This window comes from Scatophagus argus, chromosome 23 (assembly GCF_020382885.2).
Source record: "Scatophagus argus isolate fScaArg1 chromosome 23, fScaArg1.pri, whole genome shotgun sequence".
Classification (NCBI taxonomy): Eukaryota; Metazoa; Chordata; class Actinopteri; family Scatophagidae; genus Scatophagus; species Scatophagus argus.
Genome location: NC_058515.1, coordinates 3,835,383 through 3,859,440, shown reverse-complemented (window position 1 = coordinate 3,859,440; position 24,058 = coordinate 3,835,383). Strand labels below are relative to the sequence as shown.

At 39.0% G+C, this 24,058-nt stretch overlaps 2 protein-coding genes across 2 annotated transcripts; both read left to right on the top strand.

Annotated features, from left to right (window-relative positions):
- The first annotated feature begins 35 nt into the window (after window positions 1-35).
- On the top strand, window positions 36-6,378 carry fcer1g (Fc epsilon receptor IgFc epsilon receptor Ig). The gene is made up of 5 exons (XM_046380486.1): window positions 36-241; window positions 4,079-4,170; window positions 4,701-4,748; window positions 5,564-5,587; window positions 5,675-6,378. The coding sequence occupies exons 1-5, from the start codon at window positions 175-177 to the stop codon at window positions 5,726-5,728; spliced, it is 285 nt and encodes a 94-aa protein (XP_046236442.1). The 5' UTR covers window positions 36-174; the 3' UTR covers window positions 5,729-6,378.
- Window positions 6,379-6,916: 538 nt separating this feature from the next.
- Window positions 6,917-23,176, top strand: nectin4a (nectin cell adhesion molecule 4a). The gene is made up of 11 exons (XM_046380484.1): window positions 6,917-7,588; window positions 11,436-11,633; window positions 12,347-12,514; window positions 13,118-13,396; window positions 13,829-13,943; window positions 17,558-17,712; window positions 17,810-17,969; window positions 18,370-18,445; window positions 18,842-18,904; window positions 20,115-20,309; window positions 20,452-23,176. The coding sequence occupies exons 1-11, from the start codon at window positions 7,468-7,470 to the stop codon at window positions 20,845-20,847; spliced, it is 1,926 nt and encodes a 641-aa protein (XP_046236440.1). The 5' UTR covers window positions 6,917-7,467; the 3' UTR covers window positions 20,848-23,176.
- Window positions 23,177-24,058: the final 882 nt, after the last annotated feature.

Sequence of the window (24,058 nt, the reverse complement as noted above, 5' to 3'; positions counted from 1 at the left end):
GATCAGAGACAAATGGACGTCGAGCTCAGACCACAACTTCCCCTCTTGGCTGTGAGGTATGTAACATTCAAGTGTTTTTATCAGAACGCAGAGAGGAAAAAAAACCCAGCCATAATCCGTTGTGTTTGCTGGTCGCTTATGCTGCCCAATCGTCCGTGTTGAGCCTGTGTCGCCATGGCTGTGTGGAACAGGAGTACGTTACTGGTGGTGCTTCCTCTGTGGATGAGTGTTGGCAATGCTGGTGAGTTGTGATGTTAAATTGGGATGGAATATGAGGTTTTGATATTTCTCTGTGTCCTAAGGATGAGTAACTTTCAGAATTACTGAATAAAAATAATTAATAAGAACAAGAAATAACCTAATTCGGATACAACATTAAATGGATACCTTTTTGGTGAAACGCACCCAGACAAAAAATAACGGTGAAGTTTCCTGACTTCTGACCTTATTCCCCTCAGCATAGGCAGTATAGGTAAGTAGTCACCACATTAGAGTTCCTGTGAAAAGAGAAGCTGACCCTGTGTGCTCGCATGACTTGTGGTAAGCAGTACTGAGGCTGGTGTGCAAGCCCACTTTCTTAACTGTCAGACTTGTGATACCAGTTCACACACCCTGTTTGTGTTTCTGTATTTATTAATATACATGTACATACACTCTGTATATAGAGACTACAAGATAAACTATATATATATAACAGTTCTATCTTAATTTGCAGTTAAACAGCATGTTACGTTAAGAAAAATATACTAACAAGATGATTCAATAAGTTTCAATGTCAAGTATACATATTTATGGTTAAAAATGTCTGTGGTCTAACAAACCCAGAAAACGGTAGAGTAAATACTGCATCTTCTTAAATAACAAATAACTAAGTCGTTTGGGATTTCCTCCTTTTTATGGTCTTACATTTTAAGGGACTAAATAGTTTGGATTTTGAGGTTGTTGGTCGCACAACGAAAGGCAATTCTTGTGATTTAGGGAAATCTGAAATCTGCCTTTTCCTTCTCTTTCATAAAGCATATTCTGAATCGGCTGATTGAGAGAATAACTGCGACATCATTAATAACAGTAAACATAAATGTTGGAGTCATAACTGTCCTAAACAGTTAATATTGTCTTGTGCACTCAGTCAAATCACAATGGACTGGCCTACTTCTAGTAACTTAAAGTCACAGGTTACTAATGCATACAATTTTTTAAAAGAGAAAACTCATTTTGAAAAAAAAAAAAAAAAATTAAAAAAAGAAAGCCAGCAGTTTAGACTGCAACTATGCACTTCACCTGATTGCTAACCGTTATATTTCCTTAAAATAACCCTTTTATTTCCTTAAAGTATACCTATATGCTGTCGCAACGTGTACACACGTACACAGCGACCATTACAAATAACACAATCTTAATCGTTCTAACACCACATAATTCAGTCTGACACGAGTCTGGATTTGTGAGGGGAAAAAAAAGTGCTCTTAGTGCACTGAGATCCACTTTAATGCTCTTAATGCTGTCACACATTCCTACATATTAATCACACTTCAGATTATTAACTATTTCGGTTGGCTTCCGTGAACACATGCTGCATGTGCACTGTAGAAACAGAGATGTTCAAGTAGATAACACAGACACCTCTTCTGTGGGTGTCTGTGGGGCCGAAAAGAGGAATTCCTAACTGTATCTAACATTTTCACTTAGTAGTTGGCCATCTATAACCAACAAACCAAAAGCAAGCAGGTATTTTTCAGATCATAAAACCCAGTAAATTGGAGTTAGTGTGAAAAGGGAACATTATTTGGAAGTGATACTCTATGTGAAAAATAATCATGTGATCACAGAGTTCAGAAAACAGTTTCATTTCCTTGAATTGGCGATGGAGAAGGAAGAGAGAGAGAGAGAGAGAGAGAGAAGGAACAGACGGGCCAGAAACGATGTTTGTTGTGCGAGGATTTCATCATACAGAGAAGTCTCTGTACCTAATGTAAGAAAAACAAACATAAGTCTTTAGTTATATTTACCGCATAAATACTTAATTCCAAATAAGAAAAGTGGTGTTGACAATGCTCTGCTTTGAATTTAGCGCTTTGTAAACCGGAGTCTGAACAGTGCCACAAGAATCATTTTCACTATTTATTTATATTAAGTCAATTAAATGACGCACTGAAAAAAAAAAAAAATAAACTTGAAATGTGTTCAGATAGAAGCAAGTGTGTATTGATTAAAAAAAAAACTGAAGGAAAAGTTGTAGAATAATAATTAAAGGTTCAAATAAGTCAGTGAAATGACTCTCTCTTAAATATAATAATTTAGTAGGTCATGTCAAGTTTTGCCTTTGAAATATGAAACCAATGTGTCTTCCTGTCATCATATTTCATTCTATAATTTGTCATCTTCTTTACCTCACTGTTTTCATCCAGCCAACTTGAGCGTCCTGCTGCTTTGTGCATTGGACTGCCTTTAAATGTTTTCCTTCTTTGTGGAAACCTGCCCATTGGAAGTTTAAATAAAACGGAAATAACTTTAAAGAAGTCAGTGTTAAAGCAGAAGAAAACGAACCGTGCAGTGGACAACACACATTAATAAAGTGAACATTAACTTGCAGTTTGATCCTTTTTACGCGATGATCTGAGAACTGAAGCATCAATTTGTACATTTATATTACAATGTATAAATGTATAACTTAATACGTATGGATATTTAAATCCACAGTCTCAATATTTGAAGCGTCAAAAATGAGATACTGCTGTGCAGCACAGTACAAAAACCTAAGTATAACATTCTCAAACAATTCTGGAATATTGCAGAAAAGAAACATTTTCTGCTCAGTAACTGCTAACCGATGTATTCTAAAAATGTACGCTGTATACACAGTCAGAGCTCAGTTATTCATGTAAAGATTAAATATAAATGTAAATCCGTGTGAAAATATGAATCTATATCACTGGGCTTTTCTGTTTGTGCTCGTAATATCTGCATCACAATCATCCTGTATGAGGTTAAAGACGCATTAAAGCCTTATGCGATGATGCGTGCGCCAGGCAGGATAAGAAAAAGACAAAAAGAACCTAAAAGCACTGAAGTTTAGGTTTTTTATTTTTTTTCTTTAGATTTTCGAGTTTATTAAAAGTCTACACGCAGAACTCAGTATCACGCGCTGCAGTGAGAAGTGGCTGCTTTGCACTTTTTCACTTTTTAAACCTAATGCGCGAGCAGACATGCAAAACCCAAAATTTCAAATGATTTTATTTTTTGTTTTTAATTAAGGCCTCAGCCATTTCTACTTTTAGTGTGACGAGCATGTCGTGGCTACCATCAGAGCCCTTTTGGCTGTGATCTTGTAGCTCCAGTGTTCGGGCCTGGCAGCTCAGGGTAAAACCACGTGCCTGCAGACATTTCAGTTTTTCATCTCGTGTTTGATTCGCATTTCTTTGAGTAGTTAAACGTGTGATAGCACAAATAAGACGCAGCTTCTGCAGGGGACTTACAGGAGAAGGTAGCTTTTTCATCTTTGTTTGCGTGGTTGAGTTCATGTACCCCCCCCCCACACACACACTTAAAAGTGAGAGACTCGTCAATGTACTGTTAATCTGTGATGATTCAGCGTTCATCCGCTATCATTTGCTGGATTTTCTTGAGAAATGTGACATGGTGTTAAACATCTGCATGCATACAAGCATTTTCAGTGAGATGACAGTGAATACTCTCATGCACTTTATAACATGCTCAGTGCTGTATGTGCTTATTTATGTCTCATTACTGGTCAGAAGTTCTGCCTCTTCATATGCATGCATAAAAATATTGTTTGCTCTGCACACTTGCTCCTTTTTTTTTATATCATAGCTCTTGTTGCTGTTTGTTGCTCAATCTGAAATGGTGACAACGTTAGTTACTAAAATGACGACAAAGCAGCCCCCGTCGTAGCTGAGGAGCAGAAATGGGGCTGAGGAGGAAGTGCTGATGATGATGTTGTTCCTGTGTCATCAGTCCTTTTCTAATGCAATCCCTTTAAATCAGTGTTGTCAAATCTTGAAGATGTGCTGTCGTTATAGTTTTGCCCTTAACAAAGTGTTCTCCCGTGTCTCCTCAGCTCTTCTCGAAGAACCACACATCTGTTACGTGCTGGATGGTATCCTGTTTTTGTACGGCATCATCCTGACAGCACTCTACTGTAGAATTAAGGTTTGCATGCTCCATTAAAATAAACAAACAAACAAAAAAAAAACATGCATTTTTTAAAAAATAATGGAATCATTTTAAACAGGAATGAATTTCATATTTTTCACACGCTGCGTATTTGTCAAAGGAGAGAACGTAGCAGGGCTGTCACAATATCAGAATATCAGTCCAGGATTTATCGTGGCCACAAGAATTCACAATATTGATGCTAGCAGAATTTTGTAAAATGTACATGCTCTGAGTCAAATTCATCTTGAACCGAACAAAACAAAAGTCCACAAAGCCTGACATTTGTTTTGATTGTTTTATTTACACAATATTATCACGTTTATTACTAACATAATATTTCATTTTTAAATATCACATTATCATTAAATCCTGACATCCTTAGCATGTAGTGAGGGTACTGTGGTTAAAGGAAAGAAAAAAATGTGAATGTAGAGTGATATTATTATTAATTAAAAAACAGAAAAGAATGGTGAGATTACGGTTGTGTTTCTCTTTCGGTCTCTTACACAAATTCTTTTCTACAGATCTGCAATGCGAGGAAGGCTGCAGCTGGGAAAGCAGAGGCCAAGCAGGTAAGAATAAACACACAGCAAATGGACACACAAGACTTGACGTAGTTTAAAATGCGTGTGGGGTGGGGGGATATGAAGAGACACTCGTAAAATTCACCACAGCCCAAACCGGATTGTCAGAGAATAAACAGACACAATTTAAAGGCAAAAGTAACCTCACCAGTCTGGTCAAGTCTCAGTGGGCAAACAGCAGCCCCGCGTCTGCATCGCAAGTTTATCATGACGGCTCTGCATTGAAAAAGTTTCTATTTCCTGAAACCAACAAAAACAGCAGTCAGCTCTACCAGCTCTTTCTCTTTTTATTATTTTCATTATTGAGCTTTCATTTGCCAAGAGCCACCCTTGACTTAGATGGAACTTTTTTTTTAAAAGAAATTGAAAAATCAAATAAACATAGCAGCTTTAATAACAACGTACGTGTTTATTCATTAGTGATCATGGTATGCGTGCTCGTTCGTTTCATGTTAGTGTTTCATTTCATTACAAGGGCTTTTGACCTGCTCTTTCACCGCTTTGGCTTTTTTTGGTCTGCTATTTCCTATGACCGGCCACAAACGACGCCCAGCCTAAGCTACTGTGACACGCACAAACACACACTCTGAAGTGCAGAGATATGGTCTCTTGCTGTATTGCTTGCATCACTTCTCAAACAGCTTCTCCTTTGCCTTCCTCTTTACACAAGATCACATGTGCACCCCGTTGTAGAAAATTACTTAGAGAGACATGACGTCTTTCATTAGCCTTTTTGTCCAGTGTGTGACGGCTTCCCTCACAGTTATACTGTATCTAATGTTGCTCTTTTCCACTCCTGACAGACTGCTGAAGAGGGAATCTACACGGTAAGTACTCATTCTGAGAATGATGATGATTGCTGATTCCTTAAATGTTAAATTGCTCATCTATCTTTTTCTCTGTTTATCTCCCAGGGTTTGACTCCTCACATCCAGGACACATATGAAACTATTGGCTTGAAGAAGTGACGTGATGAACGAAAGTCCAAGATGGATGTTTTTTTTTTTGTATTTAAAGGTTGCATGTATTCTCCTGCTTATACTTTAGGAATGTGAGACTGTGTGCACCAGCGTTCGTTTCCCTTTTGCTCAGCTTCTCTGAAGGAACAAAAACAGGGAAGATGAACCTGAGATGCACAGTTTTTAAAAGTGCTTACTCTGAAATAACATATTTCCACTGCTCCACTCCACATATTTAATTTTTATGCAAACATATTTTGACAAGTATGATGCTTCAGATGCATTTTTGTAATACTTGTAATACTATTTCTGTCCCTACATGCTCACTAGCGCCGACCTGCTACAGACTATCCAAATACCGTTTTCTTTTTCCTTTTTTTTTTTTTGAAAGGTCTTTATAAAGGAACTGAAAATAACTTCCAAAACTGTCATAGAGATACTGACTAGTGTTTCGTAGACACCACAGGATGGCAGTGATGGTGAGGGCTTTGCCTGTTCATACTCACAAACACGCTCAGGTTCTTTTCTCCCAGCAGAGAGAGCCTTAAAGGAATCAAAGAAGCAACACAGGCTGTGGGAGAGTTTTGTATGCAAACTGTAGGACACATGGAACTGTCATACATACACAAAAGCTATTAAATATTTAACTTGCTTATTAACTAAAGTTGTCTCTCTTGATATGTCATTCTAACCCTGTCTCCTAGATGTTGTGTTTTTATAGGGAGTGGTCGGTCATGAGGTAAACAACCTCAAAAGGACATAAAAAAATAAGTTTCGGACCATAGTTTGACTATTTATGAACTCATAAAGACTTATCTATGTCTAAAAAAAATGTATTCTGTGTCACAGTTAGCCCAGATCTGACTGATTAAAAACCTGTTTAACATGTAACCAATAAAGGAGAAAAAAGACTGTAATGCCATCATGGAAGAGGAAAACACACAGTGTGATGTACTGTTGATTTATGAGGTGCTTGTCGATGATGATGTTTCATTATCCTTAACCACTGAATGTCTTGATTAAATGTAGGTATTTTTCAATTAAATGTAGCCTGACAAAAGTGGACATATAGGTTTATTCCTGTGATTTAAGTTATGGAAATCTGCATAGTTTCTCTAAGTCGGTCATCTTTGCGGGTATTTCTGATTATCCCGTTTAATTTAAGGGATTAATTTGTTTTTTTTTCCTATGGGAGGAGGCACCTTTTGTTTTGACATCAATCTAGTGTAGTAGCCTTTTATAATATACAGCATGCGTCATTTAGACACAGTTTAAACTGGCCTTCTGTGTCTGCTTTTCAGCTGCCTCTCCTCCAAACAGAGCAAGTAAAGACGAGAAAATAACTGTCATATTGCTTTTACCAAACCGGAATGGTGACTTTTGGCGCAAATGTACGTGTATTTGCATGTGTGTTTGTGGGTAGGTGTGTGTGTGTGTGTGAGAGAGAGAGAGAGAGAGAGGGAGAGGTGTAGCAGAAACAGGTGTATCCCAAACAGGTAAAGCTGCTCATTCTTTTTTTTCTAAAGGGCAAACATGATGGCGTGTGCTTGACAAACATCTACACCTAACCAAACTGAAAGGATTTACACTTTTTTGATCTTTTACTTTATACAACTACAACTTTGGAAGGCATCTGGGCCTGAAAAAAATAAAAGAGAGAACAACAAGGATGATCCAACAGCGTGAGCCATGAGTCCGCCTCAGTGCTTCATGCATGGCTGTCATGTAGGATACTATTACCTGGACTGATGAGCTTTCTTCCTGCTCTGAAATTTTCCCAGCTTGTGCACAGTGAACAGTGGCTGCCGAGGAGAATGACATCTCTGCTGAACACACTCTCTCTGTGTCTCTGTGTCCTCTGGATCTTTGGTAAGAAGGCTTTACATCTCATACAGAAGGTTTTGTCATTCTTTTAGAGCTTAACTGAACGTCTGCTGTTAGATGTGATACTCCTTGTATGTAGTGACTATATTTTGGGGACTGTTTCATGTTTATCTGGATTCCTTCAATACTCCTATACTGTCTTTAAGCTACACACAGTGGCATTGCAACAGGCTGTGTATATATGTAATGGTTAAAAGAACATTACAAATAGGGATTTAAAATTTGGTATTAAAAGAGAAAACTTCTGTAGAGGTGACCTTCAGTTTTCTTGATCACAAAAGCCAACCAATAACAGGCTTACAGTGTGCCATGCATATTCATAAATGTAGTTCTGCACACTTTGGGCAGACGGCCAGCTTTTCTCGGGTAGAGACTTAGCTTGGGAGCAGTGCAGTTCAAGAAAATACTCGGGGCGCTGTCTGATACTTCAGGAAAAACAGGTTGCTGTTGATCAAATCCCATCCTTCTGTCTGTTTTGGAAAAACTGCAATGATGCTCCCAGTTTCTCTCTGTGTGTGTGAGAGTGTGTCCCTGTGTGTTTTCCTCATAAAGTCTCTCTGTTTGTTTCGTAATGTATTAACCAGAGTATGAGCCTATTTCTTAGGAAATAGGTGAAGTCAGGAATGTATCTGCCAAAATATAAATATTTACACATTGTCAGACAATGATAAATGAGTATCTGGTATGAAAACATCTTCCATGCCATACAGAAAGGCAGGATAGGTGGAGTGTTATTGCTGTAATGCAGTACAGGCAGATTCCATGATAGGCTCAAACCCCAAGTTGATAAACACACACACACACACTCACTCACTCATGGAAAAACACACCTGTATGCGGAGTACACTCATCTCGCTGATGGTAAATGCGTGAATCATATCCTACCCACTCACATATCTCAACAGATTCCCACGTCAGGTACTGAATCAACACCTTTAAGAGCAGCACAGTTTGAGACTGATACACATGAGACAGTAGGCTGTGGACTTATGCTCCCATACAAAACTGTCTTCTATGGGAGTATAAGATCTTTAACCTTTACCTTATAAGGTGACGCTCCACTTTCTGCTATCCATGCCGGCACTGTAGGACTATGGATGGAAATTTGTCCAGTCCATCACTTAAGCCCAGACTGAAATTTGTTGGATAAAGTGCTGGGCGGATTGCGATGGCATTTTACACAGCCATTCATGGCCACCAGAGGATGACTGACTTTGGTGATCCTCTGATATTTTCTGTCCCACTATTGTGCTATGGACAATGAATTTGACTCAGCCTTTCACGCCACCCTTGGAATGAATTGTATTAACTGTGGCAAATGCTTACTTTAATTTAATTTTTATATAGTATGTTGGGTATTTTTTTTTTTGTTTTATGACCCACAAAGTATTGACATTTCCAGCCTCAGCTGTACATTGGTTGAGGTATGTTAAGAGCTAATCAGCAAGTGTTAACATGCTAAACTAAGACTGTAAGCATTAGACCTGCTAAACAGCTGCTAGCTTCCTATTCTACCTCTGATACTTGCAAATGAATGGTCAGTAACTTACACATATTAGCAAACCAAAACTTGATCAAACTGAAACAGAAAATGTAGACATGTGAGAACAGATGCTGCATTATCAGTAAAAACAAGTTAGAACTACAACCTACAGCACAAAGCATTGATGTGACAGTGAGAATAGTCATCTGACCAAAAAAAGTAGATTTTTTTCTGATCAGGCCATTTTAGAGACATCATATGAAAAGGCCTGCTGTATTGAATTTCAACTTAGATAGACATGGTTTGCGATGTTGTGAATTGATAAATCATTAGAGTTTGGGACTAATCCTTTTGCCGCAATTAATTTTTTATGCAAACTGATTTCCCTGAGTCTCAGCAGGGTCATTGCTGTCAGGAAGCTGCTTCTTCTGACATTAAATCAATCACCAGCAACACAAGTCTGACGCCAAGAGCAGGAAAACAATAATACATTGTGTTGAGGTGTCACCTGTTCAGGCTTTTAGGTGGCCCAGATTACATTACATTTGTATGCATGAGCAGGAATCTCACATTGCATTCTTCTTTGTTTTAGCAGCGTGCCAAGAGAAATATCCTTTTTTGCTTTTGCAATTTCTTACTACCATTAACCACTTGTTGGAGGCATCAGTAACTTGTTAGTGTGCATTAAGTCTGTGTGTGATTGCTAGACAACAGCAGAAGCGAAGATGACCCTTTGGAGTTAGTCTGCTTCAAACTATTAGTGTTTACTACTTAGTCCCTGAAACAAAGTCTGTGCAATAAATAACCACAACCTGAGGAACTCTAGTGTAGAAAGTCTTTCTGTACTGTGTACAGTTGCTTGTTTCCTGTGTATTTATTCTTTTGAATACACATCCTGCTCTTATTTTTGCATGCTCTTCACCCTCTGTGTCCTTTTGGCTGCTATAACACTGCAATTTCCCAGTTATGGGACTATTAAAGGATTATCTTATCTTATCTTATGTGATCTTATCTTATCTTATCTTATCTTATCTTATCTTATCTTATGTGATCTGTAAAAAGATTCATTGCAGTTGTTAGTGCTACAGTGTGACTGTGTGATACCCACAATGCACAGTGTGTGTTGTCTGTGTTTTATGTCCTATATGTTTCCTGAGGCCTTGTTAAACAGCTCAAGTTTCCTTAATGTCCAGACACTGAGATAACCCTCTGTAAGTTTGCTTTGAAAGTTTATCTCGAGCAACTAGTTAAGCGACATATCTTCACTGGTACTCAGCCTTACTGATAGACAACGACAACCTGTTTTCTCTCTCCTCCCTCTCTTCTGTCTGCACTCTTTACAGTTCTTCTCTGCTTCTCTAGTCTTTAAATTCCAAAAATGTTTGGTTTTGGTTAGTTTGAATTTCTAATTTTGCACGTGCTGTGATGTGTTACAGGACTATTGAAAGTTAGGTCCACAAACATTAAGAAATATTATATAAAAGGAATTGTTTTTAGGAAAATTTGCTTTCAGGCTATTGCATTTAAAAGAAGAAACTTTTAATGGGTTTGTGTTAATGAAACATTATTAATGTCTGCTGGGTAGCTTCAGAGACAAAGAAGAAGCTCATAGCAAACTAATGCAACTTGTATTGTATTCACTGGACCCAATATAGCTGCATTGGTTGAATAAATGGCCACACTTCATACTGATGCTTTCATGATGTTTATGTTCTTAAACGCTGACTCTTGAAAACAGTCACAAAAACACCGTGACAACATTAGTGCCATAAACCTAATGCAGAGTCCATCTCACTTTTTTAATGTTGTGAGTCCATCACAAGTTACATCTCTGTTGGCGCTCTACCCATAATCCTCTGGTCATGACCCTTATGTGACCCGTATACAACCAACTCTTAAAGAGAAAAGGCACAATTCTCAAATGCGCACCACTAACAACCAGTTTCCTAAAGCACAAACATGGAATCATTTTCCACAACAAAACTAAAATCATGAACTCATCATACACTCTAATGACCATACTGTTTCCCAGACAGTTACACCCAATATAGACAAGACAAGTAGCCTGTGGCTGTAGTTTGAACTTGAAAGGTCAGCAAAAACAAATTATTAAGGCCAAACCACGCTCTTCAAAGTGTGCAACACTTAGCTTCTTCCTTGTAAAGCTATACTCTCTTTTTAAATTCGCAAATTAGCATGAGGCAATTTCCTGCCCTGCTCTTTCTCTCAGGAGAAAAAAGTCAGCTCAAAAGCACGGGCTTAAAAAAATCATTTTACCAGTCAGTTATCTCTGAAAGAAAACACTCAGGAAATACTCTGTAGATGCATTTAGCTTTTCACTTCTTTCAGTTGCAGTGATAAAGGGAGACTTTGTGGATCTCCCTTCAAACGATCCCATACGTTCCTTGGCAGAAGAGGAGACTGTCCTGCCTTGTCGCTACCAGCCAACTGCGGACCAGCAGGTGGTACAGGTCACCTGGTATCAGGAAAAACCTGATGCCACCAAGGAGCAGATTGTGACTGCACACCGCACTAATGGACAGACAGGTTAGTTCACTGTGGCCTTGCTCTGGAGGCACACTCACTGAAGACATGGTGACTTTACATCAGTTGCCACATGTCAAAAAAGTTTCTCATAATATCTCCACAGTGAATAACTCTCCCTTTCCTCAGTCACACACAAATTTCTTCTTATCATTAGCACTCATTCTTATAAGCTCACTCTACCGAGCAAAACTTCTGGTATTACAAGTGGTTTTGTCAGTTTCAGTTGACAAGTGTTGGTTGGAGGCTTTTTTTTCTCCATTCAAAGAACTAATAGAGCTTCGAGGCACGTGTTCACAGCCATCCAAAATTGTTAAATGAAGTGTGGATTGTGAGAGACACTGACTATTTAGTTGTGGCATTACAGGAGTGTTTCGAGGGTCGAGGATTATTGGTTGCTTTTCTTTAGGTTCATTTGTAGTTATTTGGCACAGAAGCTTATAGCCATTGTGTGTATGAGACATGCTGAATAAGAACGAGAGCGAACACCGAGAATGTAAATGTAATTTCAAGGGTGCAGGCATGTGCATGAAATTGAAAGTGACAAAAGAAACCCTGAGGTGTGTTATCAACTTGCTGGACTTAATTTTTGTGTCACATCCTTTCTCACATGGTCATTTAACTCTCTCCCTTCCTAACTCTCCTTCCTCTCTTTTCTCGTTTTTACTTCTTTATTATTTTTGCCTCTCTCTCTCTCTCTCTATCTATATTTGCAGCATTTGGGATGTGGTCTCAACGCGTGCGCTTTCAAAATAGCGACCCCGTCGTGGACTCATCTCTGGTCATCATGAGCACAGAAATTTCTGATGAGGGGAAGTACATATGCCACATCAGCACCTTTCCCTTAGGCAACTTTGACAAAGAGATGTCACTCATCGTGTGGAGTGAGTCCCTCCCACATGGCTCTGCCATATAGTAGAAAAAAACCATGAGCACAGTCACGTTTGTTGTTGCAGCAACAGGAGCTTTAATATGTTGTACAAAACTGAAAACTCTAGGGCATAATGAGTTTTACATGACTAACAATGAAGTAAGATAATAATAACTACATACTTACTCAGCACCTTTGTTAGTCAGTAGTTTTCCACACACAAAGTTAAGCATTTCATATGCTCCTGAAAGGCAATTAATCACCAGCATAGTAAACACGCTGGTGATCTTAGATTATCAAGAGTTTTATTTGTTTCATTGTTTTCATTCAAGATTTGGTCAAGCCTGTTGGGGAGGGAGACTAAACTATGTAACAAGCTACTATAAAAAGTAAATTAAAAACCCCTAAGAAACTGTACAGTGATGGGTATAAATTTCCCATCCCACTTTTGTTGTTGGCACTTCAGCCATGTCTGTGTTCATATCTGTCTATGTCAGCTAATTATAGGTCAGATGTTAACACTTTGAAGGTCTATATATGCATTCGACACTACCAGTTAAGGGTGTTTACTTATCATCAATATCTTTACTCTGATTGTAACAATCTGTCCCTCCAGCCGTTCCTATCGCCACCCTGGACCCTGTGATTCTGGTGGAGGGACAGACCTACCGGCAGGCTGCTTCTTGTCGTTGTGTAGCCCGGCCACCTCCCCGCCTCTCCTGGGACTCTGACCTGAGCGGCCAGTCCACTAATCGCTCCACTGCCAATGGGGTCGTCATCTCGTACTACTCCCTGAAACCCCTGAGGGACATGAATGGCAAAAAACTGGACTGTCTGGTGTGGCATCCGACTTTACTGGCCCCACGCAGGCTCACAAACAGCTTGGTGGTGCACTGTGAGTGTTACATTGAAAGTTCGAAGTGGTCTCTTGAAAAGACATGCAGAAAACACACAGCCAAGACGTGAATGCATTCAAAACTTGCAAAGAGCAAGAAAATGGTTACAATATTGTTGGTACTTTCAGAGCCTTGCTTCCTGTTTTTTTTTTTCTTACTTTTTTTTATTTTTATTTTTATCAGTGTCAGCATCATGATAAAGCAGGAACAAACTTTAGCAGCACTGTAGCACATTCACACTTCATATTCCTCCCCCACATTGCCCTCCCCCAGTTTGCAGTACCTACATTTTTTTTGCAATATTAAATTAAGTAAAACATGTTCCTGCAGTTTTGGTTTCTTCTAAAATATTTCATTCATTCAATTCCTCCTTTTATTCGCTCACTTGTCTCAGTTGAACAAAGCTCATAAAGTGTTGTTCTTCCTCCTAGTCTCCCCACATGCAGAGGTGTCTGGCTACAATAGAGACTGGTTCCTGGGTTTGGAGAATGCAGCCCTGAGATGCGTGAGTGAAGGAAACCCCAAACCACAGATTACCTGGATCAGGTACTTCAGGGCCCGCCTACCTCTCTGGCTGTCTGGTGCTTGTGTGACTAACTGTCTGATGTGTCTGGTCACTGTTAATTTTCTTGTAACTTACCAAGTAATTATATTATTGCTATAATTTTACCAGGTGTGTGTATAAATTAGGATGTTGAGTGAGGTTGCACTCAAGGTCATCATCAGTGGCCAAAGTAACAAATTACTCTTGCAGTTATGTTAGTGATTTCAGCTTTAAGTAAAAACACCTTCTCCTGACTAGGATCTTTTGATTATTTTCTCCTGGTCTTCTTTAAGACCAGGACTTTTTGCTTTAGCTGCCTCAAAAAGCATGCAATTCAAAGTGATATTGATATACTGTATAAACTGTCATATTCCCGTTTGGAAAATAAAATCATGTTTTATTACTAACACAGTTTATACAGAGATACCACTTTCTAGTTTCATATCATTTTATTCTCACATTTCTGGTTACCACATTCAGAAGCATTTCAAAACAAGCAGTCATGAGATGAAGCCTTCTGACATCAGATTCTAATTTGAATAAAAGTCAAATGTCCGTTGACATTTCGAGCTTACTAGCATAATGCAGCATTGTATTTGACCTGGCCTTCAATGCTGACTTGAAAAAAATTACACAATGAATACTTAGTGTTGTTTCTCAGATCAGCCACAGATCTGATCAAATCAGATCATACTAACCTTGATGAAGACTAGCATGTACATATGAACAGTAACTGATTAGAATGTTATATCTGAGCAGTTCAGACTAAAGTTAGTTTTGTTTGAATGGGTATCTTGTTTGTTACAGTCCACCTAATCCATCAATCGACATTAGCTACAGTAATGTGCAAGACATGTAGCAATGCACATACAAATGGCAGTAAAGAAGAAGTCTAGCAAGTCAACATGGATGTAAACAATGCATGATTTGGAATACTCAAAATTGTGCTAAACTGTGCAAACTTTAATGACTTCATCTGTTTGAGGATCAGGGAAGGATGGTCATTCTATATTTTGCAGGCTTGGAGGTTGCTGTGGAGTACTGTGAGACACAGACCTTTCCACACACAGGGGAGGCCTTTGGCTAGTGATGTCCGAAAGGCAGCATGTCCCTCCAGCTGCTCGTCTGTCAGCTTCAAAATTATGCAGCAGTGCCAGCATTTTCTGTTGATTGCTTCTTGGTGCCATCAATGACGATAGATGCTAGCTTGTGATAGCAGCGGCTTGAACAGCTGTGTTGAATTTGGTGCTGTTGATGGCGATATACAACCAACTATAGGGTTCACCAGATGGAGCCTGGTCTTTTTCAGGCTGTTTGTTTGGTCAGAGGCCTTTGCCATGAAGCAGATTATGCATGGTAGTGCCTCTTATGTATGAGCAGTCAACTTGCAGTCATCCGTAAACGGCAGTTCTAGGACCAGCTGCTCCAAAGTCTTCCTCTTGGTGAGCAGACTCCACAGGTCATTGATGCTGGAAATGGTTATATGCTGTGTCGCAAATGTTTCATGAGGAAGAAAATGTACACACCACATTTGTTTGACCTCAAGGATATGCAGAAAGCATTTCAGTACAAAACGCTAAAAGTAAACAAAAGTTTGGTCTGTTTACAAGAAAACTCCAAAGGTCACTTTTAATATTGAAAGCTTATCAAAAAGTCATGTTGAGTCAGTACAGTTACAATTAATATATCCTTTGAACAAGCAATTTGAGATTAGTTACTGAACACTCAAATAGTGTACTCAGTTGAAATAACTTTTCACTGTGTAGTAGGGGAGGATCTCCACCCTTTCCACATGACTTAGTCAAACAAGCCCTGGAATTGTCACCTCCTGGTTCTTCTGCCTGAATGGAAACAAATTCAAAATGTGACACGTTACTGGTCAGCTTTAATCTCAGATAAGGGTTTGACTCAAATGCCTGACTTCTTCTGCTTGAGTTGTGTGGCGTCAACTTTAAACTATTTCCTTTGGTTCATTAAGATATTCTCTGTGTGTGGTGTACAATTTGGCAAAAAAGCAAGGGAGGCACAAAAAGTGACCCCTTTTGACTGAAGGAGAAATGGCTTCTACTGAATTATGAGAAGTGACAGTTAGGCCCCAGGGGAGAAATTCTGTACATACACACGGAGTGTAGGTACATCTGAAATATAATTAAAAAAAATGTAAGTAAAAGTTTTAGTGAGATTTCTTCTGGTTTGTTTTTGACTGATGATGATGTAGATATTACTTGCTGTTAGTCACAGGAACACACCCTGGGAATAAGTTTTTGTGAATAAGGCTTACCAGACACACGCCATGCATACAAGCATACACAGTCATGATCATGTACGCGCACAACACACACACACACACATGTGTGGCAGCTGCAGCAGCGGGCAAACCTGTTGGCTTTGTCAATAGAAAGGCGGCAGGTGAAGTAATATCTGGTGTCACATTGTCTTGTTGCGGCTTGCGCAGAGTGCAGACAGTTTCACACGAAGGAGGGAGGAAGAGGGGGATAAGAAAAAAAAGGGAAAGGAATGAGCAGCCCTGATAAGGGAAGAGGTGAACTTGTGGGGGACCTAGGTCGACAGAGGTATTGGGGATGAGAGGAAAATGTATGAGTTTGTGTGAGATGTTATCATGAAGCTGTGTCTACTGCATCTGTTAAACACACAGTTCCTCTTTCGTGCTAGTAATGAAAAAAAGCATAACTGCGTGCTGTGCAATACACTGAGGTTAGTTAGTTGTTAGTTTCAGTGCATATGTTCCTGTAATTATAAATACAATTGATATTTCTGGTGTGAGTTGATAATGTTCACAGCAAGAGGTAGACATTAAGGTCAAGTCTGTTCCAACTGTTCCAACGGATTAAATCAAATATGCTTCAAACAACAACTTGGAGGCAACACCCTGGACAGTGTTGCTCATAGAAAACATTTTCCCTGAGTCACTCTGTCAGGTACATTGTGGTGGTTCAAACAACTGAAAGACATGTTTTTTTATATTAACTGTAATATATATATATGATATAACTCAAGGCAGCTTTTGCTACTCTCTCACTCTCACTGATTAAACCAAACAAAACCAAGAAAAAGTTCAGGAAAGGCTTTTAAAAATGTTTTATTAGCTCAGCTGACAGAAACTTCAGCTTTCAACTTCCTAAGGGACTGTGTGCAAGTTCAAAAGGAGTTTAAACAAGAAGGAATTATACACTTTTGTTTTTTCTTAATGAAGTTTTTTTTAAAGAAAAGAACATGTTACTTGTCGCTACATCTACTTCACTTTACTCTGTAAAATGTAGGAAAACATCTAAATGTGACAAATAAAGTAGAAAGCATTTGTTTAGATCTAAAGATGTCTAGAACATTTGGTTAACAGGATTCATAGATCGTTCCGGAACTCCACAAAGTGTAAATTATATGTGCCTCCATGACAAATACACACTCACACACAACAACATAAACAACTTCTGTACAGAAAACACAGTGTGTTCTTGTGGTTAGTAAGCCATAGTGCAAGCTATGTAATATGGGACAACTTGTTTATAAAAACACACTTAATCCTGGTTATAAAGTGAGGGGTCCTAGTGTTAATTTAAACACAGTGTAATGTAACTTTGTTTTGCTCTGTGTACAGAATCGGTGGAGAGTTGCCAGAAGGTGCAATCGCCCACCCGAATGGAACACTGGTATTTGGGCGACCACTAAGCTCGTCAGATGGAGGCACTTACCAATGTGTGGCGCAGAATGAAGTGGGACAGATGAAAGCGGAGGTCGAGATTGCTGTGACAGGTAGATGACAGCACATCACATACCAAGACTTGTTACAGTAATACATACTGTGATAATAAATGCACTCATCCATCTGTATTCACTCCCTACTTTACAGACTCTCCCGTAGATCACAAAATGAATGAAAACATGCTGATGATCATAGTGGGGGCTGTGGCCGGGGGTCTGCTGATCTTAATGCTCATCATTGTCATCACCATCACTTGCCACCACAAGCGCAAGAGCGAGAAACTGGAGAGGGAGCTGAATCAGAAGACGTATGTTGAGATAAGATGATGTTTTAATTAAGATGAGATAAGATGAAAGTGTAACGATATCCACAGGGCGGATTGAATCAGTAAGAATAACTAAGAATGGAACAAATCAGGGTCATTAAGCATGTTACAACTGACAGTTATAACAATAGATCATGTTAAGCAGAATTAGGGGAGCAGAAAGTGTAAAATTCAGGTAATAAATGACTGTGTGTGGGGGATGTGCAAAATAACAGCTTAGACAAACTAAGATGGAAAAAAATGGAAACACAAGAAAAATGAAAAAATATTCAGCATGCACTACTTAAAATGCTCAAATATATACATATAAGTCACAGGGGAAGTGTAAATATATAATTTAAATTTCTTTGCCCTTTTTTTCCCCCCATGTCTTGTTTCTCAGGGAGGAAATAAGCACTCTCTCCAGGCAAGCTTCCTTCAGGAGAATGAACTCTATCAGCACGGATCCCAAAGGAGTGGTACTACTGAATTATTCTTTTCACACTCAGTGCACTGCAGCATCTTACGTATCCTACTACATCTGCATGACCCGATTCAGGCTGTCAGACTTTATGACACCATTGATCAAAACTGGTAGAGTGTTGGTCCCGTATGTTTTTCATTTATTTAAGGATTCTTGTTTGGAAATTTTACTGTGATGAATACCTAAGACTGTGCTCTACAACTGTCAGTTAGTTGTTGCAGATGAATGCTATTATCTTATCTGTTATCATCTTGACCTACTTTATTTATCTTTTTGAGGAAACAAGTGAGTGGGTTTAGAAGTTTTAAAAAGGCATGATGTTGGATGCACATACTGACATTTTTGGTTTAGGAAGTTTAGTAATTCAGTCTTCTGTTTCTTTCCATTGCAGACAGAGGAAAGCATCCCTCTGCAGGTGGAGGGAACCCTACGGAACAGCCTGTCTTCCCTTGGGGTCAGTCTGCGTATCTATCTAACTCTGCATGCAAGGCCAGGGCCAGGAACTGAGGCTTTTCTGTCCAGATGCCAGACGGCTAAGTTCTGAGCTTCAACATTTCAAACCTGAATGTAGTGCATCTCAGATATTGATATAATAATCTATATAGTGAAGACCTTTGAGCTACCTTTACGCTCCTTCTTGTTGGAACCTTTTGTTTTTAGAGTATGGCTTTTGAATTTCTTACATTATCCCCATTCAGCTCTAAGGATAGTAGAGCTGAAAGGAATAGTTTCAGCTATTCAATTCCAGTTTCTCTAGCAATAAGAAGATGTATACACAAGACAAGACGATACATATTGAACTGCACATGAGGCAGCATACACGGTATAAATTAACAAATAAAAAGACAACATAAAGTGCAGGGCGGTAGGCTAGTGCAGCCCACTGACGTGTCTCTGCAACATAAGTTGTTAAAACACGACATAGCTGGCGTGAGCAGACTGAATGAATCACACGCAGAATGTCAGTTGCAGGTTGATTGCAAGGGCGCAGGTCAGTTACTTATGCGAGTGATGGAAATAGGAAAAAACAAAGCTGTTCCTAGGTCTGGTTGGTTTAGAATACAGGTTCTGTAGCACTGTCGGAAGGGAGAAGTTGGAAAAGATTATTAAGAGATTTGTAATTTCGTGTCGGTCATATGAAACAATAAATGGATCATTTTTCAGTTATGATTGGAAACTTACATGTTGATGATATATCGGTTTATAGTTCACATTTTTGCATGTTTTTCTGACCTGCTCTGTACTGACTAAAGGTTCCTTAGAGTATGCAACCAGTGAATTAGAATCAATTTTTTAGAAGGGTTCTTATTGCTTACATTTATATTCCCCATGATCATGATTAAGAAGTATTCAGCGATGTCGGGTCCATGAAAATATTACATAATGTTGCTCTGAATTGTGTTTTCCTCTACAGTAAAAACAAAAGATTATATATTTTGAAAGGACTCCTTGAGTTGCCACCACTATTCTGCCCACCAACTAAAAATGAAATAACTAAATCAATCAGACAATGTCGTGACAGAATTTCACTTCAATTCAAATCAAATCTCGACATAAAAATCAAATTCAGAATGTATTTAAAGCAACAGTTGAACATTTTGTGAAATGCGCCTAGTCGATTTCTACGCATAAATACTGATCAGGGTCTTTTCCTGTGCTGCCAGGAGCAGGCTCAATACCGTGACAGCCGATCTACCATCTCAGGTGGGCGGGGAGGAGGAGGAGGGGGAGCGTTTGACTACCTGGGCAGACCAGTCCTGCACAACAACTCACGGAGGGGGAGAGAAAGGCTTTATGAAAGAGACGAGGAGAACCGATTACGAGTGGAGACGTATGTGAGAAACAGCTCTCTATCTTTGGTAAGTGTGTCATCGTCGATACGTATTTCTGGGCAAGTCAAAGCCTGATTGGTGGAATGCATCTCACCCAGCTTATTAATCTTTTTGTACTTACCAGATGATGATGAAATTAGGAAATGTGTCTGTACTTTTGTCTTTGCAGCAGGAATCTCGTTTCCACCCCCCTCTTGTGCCATCGCCCTACCCAATTCTACAGTCCTCTGAGATCGTAAGACAGCTAAACGGCAGTGCCATTGTCCCGACAGACGGAGGTTCACGGCCAGGAAGTGTCGCCAAAAATCATCAGCACCCTTCTCTGAGCTGCAGCTACCCACCGGTAACAGACGATGAGGATGAAGTAGATGAAGGTTTGGGGGGTCCTGCAAGTCAGGAGCATCCTGATGACCAAGATAGTGAAACCAACAGCTCCCAGGTGTCCGAGGCTCACAGTGCGCGACGCTATCAGCAGACTAATGGCACTCTCAGACCAAAACCTCGGCCAAGCCCCACTGTGGTCAGTCCACACGCTTCCCAGATTCACAAGGCCCAGATAGTTTAACAGACAGATGGGAAATACAGACTTCAAGACTGTCTGGCTTTGTTCTTGGGTGTGATTCAATTGTGGATACATTGGTGAGGTTTGGTCACAGCCCAGAAAACCTGTTTGTAGTCAATTATCAGAGATCTGCACCTTGACTACAATTCTGCATCGTCTTAATTGTGCAGGAGCATGGTGCAATAGAACAAGGTCTTTAGGGGAAAAATCTGCTCCAAAGCATCAAGTGGATCTCTTCCTGATATTAAGTGATGTGTGTTGTGTATTCCTGGAATACCAGCACAAACAAAGACAATGTTGCAATATTTCCAGTGCAGCTATGATGGTGTTTATTCGCTGGAGATACTCCTTGTTGATCTTATCTTTCACAATACGGCATCTGTTGCTCGAACCAGCCAGCAGGTGGATCCAGCGGCCATATGTTTTGTGGGGGTTGTTGAAAACACTCAACAACACAGGAACACAAGAAATGGGGGGAGAAGTAGATGAGGCTATAGGGTTGTTGGTACATCAGAAAAGTAGGTTGCAAAACATCTCTACTGCGGTGGATTTTTTTGCTTTAGTGCCTGTGTTAGGTTCCCTTACACAACATGGTTTGGGATCTGATCCAAACCATGGGCTTGTTCCTGTTTTGCCACACCTGCAACATGCATACCTCCATATTGTCTTCCTGTCCTTGTGTTTTTGCCTTAAGCACTGAGATAGTTTGGATCAGATAAAGACTTCATACAGCCAGAACATGAATAGTGTTGAGTGATTATCTGTAAGATTGTATAAATATATAAAATGACTTCCTTTTTTAAAAAATGTGTTTTGAAATATTTTTATAATACTTACTAGCTGATGTGACTCAGGCAGACTTGTTCATTTGAAAGTTTTATTCACATTATGGTTGGCCATGTTTGCAGGCTTCCTTCCTCACTCGCTGACCCTCTCCCAGATGTTACAGCAACACTTGACAAAATGAAACACATGAATAAACTCATGAAGATTTCTCTGGTTTCGACATGGCTGTAAATATTTGGGATAATATAAGCACATGACTCAACAATATACATGACAAAGGTCTATTTGTTGTTAAACATTTTAATACGGAAATGGCAAATATTATATCTTTAAATCTAAATGCGATACATCTATCTTGTAGTTCTCACTATGCAGTGCTCTTATGTTGTGAGGATTAGAGCAGAAATGCTGTTTTACATATCCAACATGCACAAGCACACCAAATAAAGTGGAGAGCATATATGTTACATACTTTGTGCATACACATGCATACACGAGTAGGAAAAGCTGCCAGATGTTTATAAAATACATGTTGATTTCACGCTTTATTTTCACTTTTGTATTTTGTATTCATTTAAGTCTTGATTGATATGGCTACTTTTGTGGACTGCGGAGAGACAAAAAAAAAAAAAAAAAAAGCTGCCATCTTCTGCCTGCTGTTTTGTTGCAACATTCAAGATAACAAGATGCTTATCCTGTGGGAATTTGACCTGAACTGTTCTAGATTTTTAATATTGTGGCAAAACCATGCATGTATTCTTTTTGGACCACTGGTTTTATTTCTTTTTTGTTTTCATGTGGAAGCAATGTCCCAAAGGAAAAAAAAAATACATATAAAAACAATTTTGCTTTTTTTGGCAAACATGAAGTATTATTTTTTAATTATTATTATTTTTCTCTTTTTTCTTCTTTGATTTATGTTACGTTCTATAAATGCAATGCTACTTTTTCCAACACAAATGTCAAAAGATATCTGAGTTACAAATGTTGATATAATGCTGGGTCAATTTGTGGCAAAGGCAGTGTTCCTTATGTTATTTGCTGACACCTGGAGCAGCAGATGAATGGTGTTATATTTGAATGTAGGTTTATTTGTTGTAGATAGTGCCCCCTGATGTGTACTACTGTAAAGTGCAGGAACCTGAATGAGCTTAAAAACTGCAATACTATGACAGACTCTGCATTCCACTGGAAATCTTTGGAAAAAGATCTTCCTGATCACGTGCTGGTATTTTCGTGTATTTTGAGGGCTACATATGGGTATGAGCTTGTATTGATGGGTTGAAATAAATTTACATGTTTTTTTTTGTTTTTTTTTAAATGTACCCCAAAACACAAGCTTTTGGGTAAAAACTATTGTCCAGATGATCTAAATATGGGTTGTTTAAAGTGATGTTTACTCTGCTGAGGGAATTTTCTGTTGAGATTCCCATTGAATTTTTTCCGTTAACAGTTAACTGAAAAAATCTGACATCACTTGAGCAGGAATGGATTAAACTGCGAAGAGCAAAAAATGAGCTGTAGGCCCTGTTAACCTCCCTGCCCCTCTGACAGAGAATTTCCCTCCAGGGATTAATAAAGGAATTCTGATTCTGATTCTGATTCTGACTCCAAATGCATAGTTCCTGTATCCTGCTGGGTGGAATATTGCTATAACCTTTAAGTTGATAAAGGTTAGCTATTTTATGAAAAACCTTAATTTGCAGGTATACCAATAACCAGTCCAATTTAAGGGTTTTCCATGGGCCTGGGTCAGTCTGCTTTGGCTGCACCAACTCATCACAATGGGAGAATGTACAATACACAGCCTAAACAGGACATCCAGTCTTGTTTAGGGTTTTTGACATGAAAAATCTGCCACGGTTGTTTTTTCTAGTCTGATAAATAAATGCATAAATCATGAAATGTGTGTAATGAATGAAGCCATGCAGAAAGAGGAAACAGATCTTGAATGAAATTCCTGACATAGAAACGACATATGCTCTGGAAGGAAGGGTTATTAATAACACTATATGATGCTGGGATTAGAGAAAGAATGCTTTGAATGGATTCACGAACCTTTTATGCAACAAGTCGGTACAGGTGAGGGTTGGAAGTGAGTTATCTGGGGAACTTGAGGTATAAATTAGCACCCTTCCTGTGCAATGTCATTAGCTCTGTTCTTTATAACATTCTTAACATTTACATTTCAGTGGAATATGCAGCGAAATGTTAAAAGAATCTAGTCTTTCATTATTTGCGGACAATGGTGCCATCTGGAAGCAAGAAAGGAATCTGTTCTATGTTTTCACCCAAATTCAAATAGCTGTGAAAAAGTGAATGAACCAATGATTCAGAACATTCATAGACAAAATGTGACAAACTGACTTCATAATATCCACAGACAAAACAAAATACATGATATTTGCACATAAACAGCAATTGCCAT

What these genes read in the sequence shown, in the direction of transcription:
- fcer1g (XM_046380486.1), top strand. Translation starts at nt 175, where the DNA reads ATGGCTGTGTGGAACAGGAGTACGTTACTGGTGGTGCTTCCTCTGTGG. An exon ending in CACTCTACTGTAGAATTAAG is followed by an intron (nt 4,171 to 4,700) that starts GTTTGCATGCTC and finishes TCTTTTCTACAG; the next exon opens with ATCTGCAATGCGAGGAAGGC. An exon ending in GGAAAGCAGAGGCCAAGCAG is followed by an intron (nt 4,749 to 5,563) that starts GTAAGAATAAAC and finishes CACTCCTGACAG; the next exon opens with ACTGCTGAAGAGGGAATCTA.
- nectin4a (XM_046380484.1), top strand. Translation starts at nt 7,468, where the DNA reads ATGAGCTTTCTTCCTGCTCTGAAATTTTCCCAGCTTGTGCACAGTGAA. An exon ending in CCACAGATTACCTGGATCAG is followed by an intron (nt 13,944 to 17,557) that starts GTACTTCAGGGC and finishes CTCTGTGTACAG; the next exon opens with AATCGGTGGAGAGTTGCCAG. An exon ending in GCACGGATCCCAAAGGAGTG is followed by an intron (nt 18,446 to 18,841) that starts GTACTACTGAAT and finishes TTTCCATTGCAG; the next exon opens with ACAGAGGAAAGCATCCCTCT.